The sequence below is a fragment of the Dermacentor albipictus genome, chromosome 4 (assembly GCF_038994185.2).
Source record: "Dermacentor albipictus isolate Rhodes 1998 colony chromosome 4, USDA_Dalb.pri_finalv2, whole genome shotgun sequence".
NCBI lineage: Eukaryota > Metazoa > Arthropoda > Arachnida > Ixodida > Ixodidae > Dermacentor > Dermacentor albipictus.
Genome location: NC_091824.1, coordinates 66,480,312 through 66,490,132, shown reverse-complemented (window position 1 = coordinate 66,490,132; position 9,821 = coordinate 66,480,312). Strand labels below are relative to the sequence as shown.

General features: G+C 42.2%; 1 protein-coding gene and 1 non-coding gene across 3 annotated transcripts in view; one reads left to right on the top strand and one right to left on the bottom strand.

Moving 5' to 3' along the window:
* Window positions 1-2,857: 2,857 nt before the first annotated feature.
* On the bottom strand, window positions 2,858-2,930 carry TRNAT-CGU (transfer RNA threonine (anticodon CGU)). The gene has a single exon. It is a non-coding gene; the product is annotated as a tRNA-Thr (tRNA).
* Window positions 2,931-5,388: 2,458 nt separating this feature from the next.
* Window positions 5,389-9,821, top strand: part of LOC135897617 (neprilysin-1-like) — a 58,241-nt gene continuing 53,808 nt past the window's right edge. The window contains exons 1-2 of one of the 2 annotated variants that reach the window (XM_065426300.1): window positions 5,422-5,500; window positions 5,725-5,764. In XM_065426300.1, the coding sequence (XP_065282372.1) occupies window positions 5,735-5,764 (30 nt within the window). In that variant the 5' untranslated portion in view covers window positions 5,422-5,500; window positions 5,725-5,734. Of the gene's footprint in view, window positions 5,501-5,724; window positions 5,765-9,821 lie in introns of both variants that reach the window. The other variant, XM_070538072.1, reaches the window with a different exon arrangement.

Sequence of the window (9,821 nt, the reverse complement as noted above, 5' to 3'; positions counted from 1 at the left end):
AAAAAAGAAGACGGTTGTGACAGCGTTTTGGATCAGTTGGTACGAGCTGCAAAATAAATGCATAATTGTCCAAGTTGACACATGTCATCGTTAAATATAGTGCAATACCAGATGATTGTTACTGATGAGTAGATATGCATGAGCTAAATGAGCAAGCAAAAGTGAAGTGCCAGCCAAGCCAAAGAATGCTTAGGCATTAGTAGGCAATTCTCAAAATTTCTGTTGTATTTTTCTTAATGGTTGCGATGTCTCAAAACACCTATAGCACACCACCGACGCTACATTGTTCGTAGGTAGCTTTTATGTTTACTGGTGTATGTCGCCGCTGAATACGGCCAATTCGGCTCACCCAGCGGGGCCCGTAGTTGATCTTCACCTTCAAGATGTTCTGCGATTCAAAGCGGATGGAAGCGACAATTATATGCAGTACGCGTAAGCAGGATACGTCTATAATATTGGTGGAAGACAAGCAGTGACAATATTGATAATGATACTGATATGACTTAATGTCAGCCAGTCAGTCATATAAATGGACGGACGGACGGACGGACGGATGGATGGATGGATGGATGGATGGATGGATGGATGGATGGATGGATGGATGGATGGATGGATGGATGGATGGATGGATGGATGGAAGGATGGATGGACGGACGGACGGACAGAGGGATGGATGGATGGATGGATGGATGGATGGATGGATGGATGGATGGATGGATGGATGGATGGATGGATGGATGGATGGATGGATGGATGGATGGATGGATGGATGGACCCATGGACCGATGGACCGATTGACGGACGGATGGATGAATGGACGGATGGACGGATGGATGGATTTGATCCATCAGTTGATCAATCAATCAATTTATCAATTAGTTTTTTTAATGTCCAAAGGAACCCAAAGGCTATGACAGACGCTTTTTGTGCGCACTGAATTACTTTGGTGACGTTGGGTTTTTTATTGTGCGCCCAAGGAGCTGTACGCTAGCATTTTTGATTGGGAATTGAGACAATTTAGCCGCATTTTCTTCAACCTTAAGCGTATATTTCTCCAGCGCCCTCGTGCCACCTATTTGTAAATAAACTCACACCAGTTCTAGCGAAACATCGAAGGGTATAGTAAAGTTCAAATAAAAAGAGATTATTGTTTGTAAATGTGATGTGCAAATCCAGGTGGTCTCTGCAGTTCTTCTTTCGTGTCTTGACCAGGCTGTCGTGGCTCTGTGGTTATTGAGTTCGGCTGGTGAACACAAGAAGGCTGTCGGTTTGACTGCTGTTAGTGACTGGATGCATTACAATTAATTTGAAGTGAAGGCACTCATGGGGCACTTACATTTAGGCAAATGTAAAGAACACAAACGGGACGAACGATATCCGGTTCCTTTCACTAAGGAGTCGTTCACGAGTAGATATTGCTTCAGGGCGTTAAAGCGATGGAGAAATTAGTGAATAAATGTGTAAATAGAAAAATCTGTTATTCAGTCGGCAATATCGGAGCTCTCACACGAGTAACCTTATGAGAAACCGAATATGGGAGCTTGGTCTTTAACTTATGTAGCATAGGAATAATTTGCTGTGGTTTTCTTGAAGTGTGACGGCTTCTTTGCCTCCTTTATTATGTTTTGGTTGTTATTAGAGCGAATCTGTTAATGTGACTAGGAGCGGTTAAAAACGTTATATGCCTCTTTTTATGGTTTTTTTTAAGTGGACCCCTCGCGAAGTTTACATATTAAGGAAAAGTGTGGAATGCTAGCGAAATTTCGAAGAAAAATTGTTAAGGGCGTCTGTCTGTTAGAGGTTAAACAAAAATTACTAAGCCCTCGTATTCGGCCAGTTTAGATGGGTTACAATAAACGCTTGCAAATTTTCCTCACGGCCCTGGGAAGACGTAAAAAGGCAGAAATTTTATATTTGCCGGACCTAATGAGAAATTTATTTGTAACGTGTCTTGAAAGATTTAAGTGTGTGAACTAATTATGTGTTCTGAAAACAATTACTGCGTACTGGCCTTCTCATTATGTTTATGTGGTGTCTGGTCAGGCAGTTGATTCTCCTTCGTCTTCTCGGTGAAGTATGCGAAGCACATAGTTTATATTTCGTAGAAGTAGTAAGCATGTCATGATTGACAGACGATAAATATACTGCCACTTGTGTTGGTTGGTTACAGCCTATATAGAAAGTTCCTTATTCAAGCGCTCCAATGTGTCATATGCTGTCGTTATCCGCAGTGTTTCTTACAGTCCTAAATTAAGTGTAGAAGACGGCATGTGTCGATTCCATGAAAATATGTGGAATGCCGTCCCTGACTTCATTTAAAGTGTTCAAAATAATTACTAAACCTTCGTTCATTCCTTATTTTAATATATTCTTGCTTTCTATGGTGTTCTTGTTGAACTAAAGAAGAAACCTTGTTTATATTTGGTGAAATAAAGGCACAAGTTTTCGGTAATGTTTAGGCAAACTTCAAATGTATGGGCTAATTGTGGTTTCTGCAATAAATTACGTGTTTACGTGCTCCGGAGTGTTACAGGGAAGTCTTATGAGTGGCTAATAATTTAGCCGCGCTCTTCTGGCATCCGAATCCAAATTAAGCCAAAAGGGGGGAATGCTACGGCAAACTTGTGAGCGAACTTAAATGCATACGGATCTAATGCAACCTTTGTAAAGTATTGCTTTCTGAACATCTCGAAATAGTTTTATGACCATACTACGCTATACGTTTCCTAGTGTCCTAAACCACAAGAAGCCGACAAACGAAGACACCAAGGACAGCACAGGAGATAGTACATGTACTTATTTTTCGAATTAAAGAAGTGATAAATTAGTGGAAAGGAAAGTGGATGAACAAACAATTGGCCACAAGTGGGACACGAACCCACGTCTTCGCATTACGCGTGCGATGCTCTTACCAATCGAGCTACCGCGGCGCCATTTTCCCATCCACTTTCGGAGCTATTCATCTTTATCTACTTGAACTAAACCTGGGAGTGTTAGCCAGCGCTGCACTTCACGGCCTTGACAGCGGATGCGAAACATCCTTTTTTGTCGCAGGCGTCACGTGTGCATGATATTTTTTCGGGAAGGCCTGATTAATAATAAGATAATAATATAATACTAATAATATTACTCATAATATAATATAATAATAAGGACTGGTTAATAAACCCACACATGCTACCTTAAGGCATCAATGCAAGAGCGTTCCCAAAAAATTCAACATTAGATAAAACCTACATTTTGCAGAAATAAGAGGTACGTAATGAGCTATATTTAGGCAATATTCAAGATATTTGGGTTAATTACGGTCTTTGCAATAAATTACGTATTCAGGTGCACAGAGCACATGTGAATGAGTTTCACGAGCGGCTGGAAAAATCGCGCCCAGTTTCAAGCAGACCAATTATATACGGGCAACGTTTTAAAGTACGTGATGCAATCACAAGCAACTGAAGTTATTCGTACACTTGCTCGAACGAAACTGCTTCATTGGAAATTGAGTTACAATTCTGCAAGGCCCCACAAGTATGCAGCCATTTTGTTTTGCTTTGCCGTCTTCTTCCCATATATTACTAGTGGGTATGATGTCAAAGCTGACTCGCTCATCAATACTTGTTTTATATTAAATTATATCATGTAAGGTGGACGCCCTCTTTATTAGCTATTTGCCCACAAATTCCCCATTCTTTATGTCAAATTCCGGGTAGGTTACTGATTGTACAAATATAACGCCGTCAACAATACAATGCGATGAGAGAGCATCGAACAAATAAGAGCATAACAATATGAATACAATGAAATATGAATCATGGTGCGTATTACAATAGTAGCCATCAGAATGAGGAAGACGCTTCACTTTTGGAGCTTCTACTTAAATATGGAGCAAGGAAAAAGTGATTTTCTTCGGCGTCTACAAAAGCAATTTCAAAGATGTAATTAGAGGTAAATCTACCGGTTGCTGGGGCAGACTTTTTCATACATTTGACCAATTTGAAAATGTTGCCGAAAAATGAAACACCTTTAAAATAAACACTAGGTTTGCAACTCTTTCACAAGCTATTCAGAAACAATATTACAATTCTGTAAGCTTTAGTTATCGGGACGGTGAAGCAAACAAAATTACATGGTATACACCACTGTGAATTATATTAATAAATTTGGAATGCGAGTTTGCAAAACTCGTTAAATCCATTTAATAATTTCTCGTAGGCAGTAAACTAAAGCGTATTATTTGTCCAGGTTGAACGAGCTGCTGCTGCAGCATACAGAATTGTGACAGGTGTTTACTTGGCGCGGAGTCGCGGAGTTGTAAACATTATTTAAGCTTGAATCTCCTGTCTTTTATTTATGTACCTGGTTTGAGGCAACATTTCTAAACAGTGCTTGATTATGAATAATCTTCGGTGATAGTGAGTATATATATATATATATATATATATATATATATATATATATATATATATATATATAAACGAGAAGAGAGGGGGTTAACCGAGGGACCCGATATTTATTATCATATAATGAGAAGCCAACAAACACTGACACCAAGGACAACATAGGGAAATTGCATGTGCTTAATAAATGAAATAAAGTAATGATAAATTAATGGAAATTAAAGTGGATGAAAAAACAACTTGCCGCAGGTGGGAACCGAACCCACAACCTTCGCATGTCGCGTGCGATGCTCTACCAATTGAGCTACCGCGGCGGCGTTTCCCCATCCACTTTCTTGGGTATTTATGTGTACTAGTAGAACCCTGGGAGTGTTAGCCAGCGCCCCCACTCACAGACCTTGGCGGCGGACGTGGAACGTCTTTTTTGCCGCAGGTGTCACGAGAACGTGATCTTTTCGGGTGAAGGCAGCTGGTCAATAAACCCACATATGCTACCTGAAGGCATATCATAACACTCCCAGGGTTCTACTAGTACACATAAATACCCAAGAAAGTGGATGGGGAAACGCCGCCGCGGTAGCTCAATTGGTAGAGCATCGCACGCGACATGCGAAGGTTGTGGGTTCGGTTCCCACCTGCGGCAAGTTGTTTTTTCATCCACTTTAATTTCCATTAATTTATCATTACTTTATTTCATTTATTAAGCACATGCAATTTCCCTATGTTGTCCTTGGTGTCAGTGTTTGTTGGCTTCTCATTATATGACTAATAAATATCGGGTCCCTCGGTTAACCCCCTCTCTTCTCGTTTATTACTTAACGAGGGTCTCGACTCCGGCAACATTGATGCCTTCAGGTAGCATATGTGGGTTTATTGACCAGCTGCCTTCACCCGAAAAGATCACGTTCTCGTGACACCTGCGGCAAAAAAGACGTTCCACGTCCGCCGCCAAGGTCTGTGAGTGGGGGCGCTGGCTAACACTCCCAGGGTTCTACTAGTACACATAAATACCCAAGAAAGTGGATGGGGAAACGCCGCCGCGGTGGCTCAATTGGTAGAGCATCGCACGCGACATGCGAAGGTTGTGGGTTCGGTTCCCACCTGCGGCAAGTTGTTTTTTCATCCACTTTAATTTCCATTAATTTATCATTACTTTATTTCATTTATTAAGCACATGCAATTTCCCTATGTTGTCCTTGGTGTCAGTGTTTGTTGGCTTCTCATTATATGACTATATATATCTATATCTATATATATATATATATATATATATATATATATATATATATATATATATATATATATATGCCTTAAACTCTGTGCTTTGCAGAGTCGCGGACATGTGTGCCGGCGAAGCTGCATTTGTGCAGGTGAGGTTCCTCTCGTGAGTGGAGGTGGCGAATGGGGCCGGTGGACCCTTTACTGATCACCTGCTCCTGCTAGTTAGTTTTCTCCCAAAGGCTATTGAATGTTAGCTTTGCCGCAGCTCTTTGCCGCTTAGTGGCTAAGCTAACCCAATCATTAGGTACGAATGCTGGAGGCTACGTGTCGCTCGTTAAAATTAATATTATTGGATTTTACGTTCCAAAACAACGATCTTATTAGGCGCGCCACAGTGGAAGGCTCCGGAATAATATTGACCACCTGGAGTTCTTTAACGTGCGCCCAATGCACGATACACAGGCGTCTTTTTTTTTTTTTTCATTCCCCCATCGGTATACGGCTGCAGGGGCCGTGATTTGATTCCGCCATCTCCTGCTCAGCAGCGCAACGCCATAATCGCTAAGCCACCACGGCGGGTCACGTATTGCTAGCTCTTTGTCTCTCTATGACTGACGCGCACGTGAGGTCGCTGAATGTAAGGCGTAACACTTTCCGATGCTAAGAATTGCCAACAAGTTCCGTTAAACTGCTGCAAACACCACAGTTGTGCATTCTACGATTACTGATACAGGTTCATCATCATCAGCAGTAGCAGCGTCAACATCAGCCTCATCATCGCCATCGCCATGAGCAGCAGCCGCCGCCGCCACCTATTTTATGTCCACTGCAGGACGAAGGCCTCTCCCAGCGATCCCAACTACCCCTGTCTTGTGCCGGATGGCACCATCCTATGTCTGCAAGTTTCTGCAGTTTCGTCACGCCACCTAGTTCACTGTCGCCCTCGACAACCGACATCCTCGCATACGCTCTATGAGAATAGCGCGGGTTAATCGCAAAGGCGATTAACAATGAACTATTCTCAGTGAGCGGCGACTTGTGAGTAAGCTCAAATTTTGTGCGTTTCCTTTTGTTCAAGATCGCGAGAAGCTAACAATTCCACGAGGACCTTGTTCCATGCGCGATAATTTGCGCGATGACGGTCGAAGATTCCGAACACTTACAGATGCAAATGATGGTGGCGCTCCTCTCGCTTCGACACCTCACGGCGAAGATAGCGCAAAAGGCTGAGGAAATATTTCCCTGTTCACAACTTCCAAAACGATGGCTGGCGCACATGCAAACGTCTCGTTACTTCATTAACTTTTTCCAGCTTTACCGTGAAAGCAGTTGTCCTTCCTTCTGGTAATGGGCTTGATTTATAGAAAGGAAGAGCCGTGGAAGTTGTTCGGCTGATACCGCCAGGCACGAACGATGGGTAGATTAAATTAACAATTTTATTTCAATGCCATTCCATTTCACTTCATCAGTGGTTCGAGTGACGTTCCATTCACGTTAATGCTGGTCGTGAACGGTTGTTGATATGAAATGCCTAGAATCGGGTGGAAGAAATCATTACACTACATCGGCGCTGGCTGGATTAATCAGTGATGACTCAGACATATTTCTTTGTTAAGAGCGCGGCCATGGCAAGCTTTATGTACTGCTTTTGCCAGCTGGTAGATTATTCAAAATTCTAATAAAGGCCTGCTCTATTTTCTTTGCAATTGTGATACACGCCGGTACTCAGAGTCACAAAAGTCTCTTAGGCTGCGATTTTTCGTAAGAGCACATTCCAGCCCATCCTTACGCTGAAGATAATGCGATAATGTTAGTAAAGGCGGCCGGCCAATAGCAAAGGGCACTTGCAAATAAAGCTTCTTTGATTACAGGCCGTGCTGCCGAAGTATATATCCGTGGTCTTTTTGTTGTTGTTGTTGTTGTTGTTGTTGTTGTTGTTGTTTCCCTTTCCTTTGCAGCAAAGAGCATGTGACTTCGTGATTTCCTACCATACTGTACTGTTGTTGTTGTTGTTGTTGTTGTTGTTGTTGTTGTTGTTGTTGTTGTTGTTGTTGTTGTTGTTGTTGTTGTTGTTGTTGTTGTTGTTGTTGTTGTTGTTGTTGTTGTTGTTGTTGTTGTTGTTGTTGTTGTTGTTGTTGTTGTTTCTCTTTCCTTTGCTGCAAAGAGCATGTGACTTCGTGATTTCCCACCAGACTTACTTGCGGGTATTTATCAGCATCTGTGGCTGACCATGTGGGAACAGGCAGCATTAAGCTGCCAAATTGAATTAAGTGGAGTAAGGGCAGGTCCTATAAATTGTGTTTGTACTTTCTACGTTCCCACTAGTTGTTGTCTGAGCCCTCCAGAATCGTGATTCGTTTAACAAGCCATCCAATCCTTACATACTTTTATGCGCAAACCTAGATTAAGACAGAAATAATATTTCCTTAATTTCCGCTTTCCTTTCCTTTGCTCCCCCAGTATTTAAGTCGATCATTATATCATTCATTCAATCACTCACTCGCTCACTCAGACACCCAAATCAATCAATCAATCATTCAATCAACCAATCAATCAATCAACCAATCAATCAATCAATCAATGTTTATTTGCGCTACATCGGAAATACAAACACAGGAGCCTGTGAAAAAGAAAAGCTTCATAGAGAGTTTGACAAGTTCCCAGTCTTTAAGCGTTTCGGAATTGCAGATACAAAAACAAAGAAAGATCTTCTATTTCTAAAAATAAACTCTGCACAGTAGGCTCACTCACATAAATATGAAACGCCTCAATCTGCATAACTAGGTTCACATGTAGCTCTGGATGATGCAACAACATTCCAACAAGCGAATCACGAAGGTTTTTCTTAAGTTTACGCGCACTGGGCGTGGATAGTTGCACGAGCAAATTTGCGCTTTAGCTCGCAGTTCTCAGATGACCTAATCCGGCCTTGAACAATGTGGTATTGGGACGAATTTGTCTCCTAATACGGGAACTAAAGGCAACAACCCGCGCACGTTGCATGAGCCCGTTGTTGTCTCTTCGCCAAGGGCCCAGCTGGCTGTCAAAAAATAAAGTCGAGGAGTAAAAGGAAGGCAGCCTTTTTTTTATAACGAAAGTATCTTTATCAGCTTAAACGCAGTTAATTAACAAGGTACCACTTCGACATCCGTTGATGTGATGCACCAACTCTTGCATGGTCGAAGATTCGGCAGACTTTGCAGACTTTGGCTTTGCAAGCTAGGCACTCGGCAGACTATGCCACTTCTTGCGTTTTTACTGGATTTGATACCAATCCACATAGTTTCGCCACATACAACATCTACAACATACCATATTGTTGATAGACGAGGCGTCTCCACGACTCGTCAATATGAAAAGAATGTCAGCCTTTTAGTTTAGAACCGGCAAGTTTCCGTGTCCTTGCACTCAATTAAAGAGAAATTTGCGCGGAGGTTCTTCAAGACAAGAATTGTGCAACAAACTACAGCAAGCGATGTTTACACTTGCTTATTTGCAGGGGTCACTCTTTGAACGCAGAATAAAGGTTGCCTTTGATATTGGATCAGCATGTACGCATGTACAACATTACAGGCTTGTCTTCGCTAACCGCCTGTTGTGAGGACACGTGTTATTTTGTTCACCCTGCTACAAAGTTCCGAGAGTGAATTCGGCGCCACAGGAAAACTATGATACTCGTTTTTTGAACTGAAATGAGCAAGCGAAATTGTTGGGCTATTGGTGCTTTTCTGTTGCAGGGGCCGCGGGATTTCAGACTTTGCCCTGGCCCTCAAGAAAATGCAAAGAGCCAAGGTTTAATGTTTCTGCGAAGCCAGGCTAGCTGGGCCAGCTGGGCATTACGAAAACGCGCACCAAAGCCCAAGCCATGCTGCACGCCACGCGCATTAGTACTCCCAGATGCTGGTGCACGGCGCCTCATATACATCTTTATCGTTTATGATAAGCTTTGTGCTTCACGACGAGCTTTATGGTATGTAGGTCTATGCTGATACACGACGATCAACGCTCCGGTGGCATTGTTTTAAACCACAACACATTATTGTCGCAGTAATCCTTCTATGTTTGCTTGTGACGTGTGTGCAGCGCCTTTCCCTTCTCCTTAAGGCTGTATGCATGGTGCCCTTTTTATTTCTCTTCCACGCAGTGTCTAAGTATTCTAATGTAATAATAAGAATATTCATTATAGCAATGAGAAGAAGAAGAAGA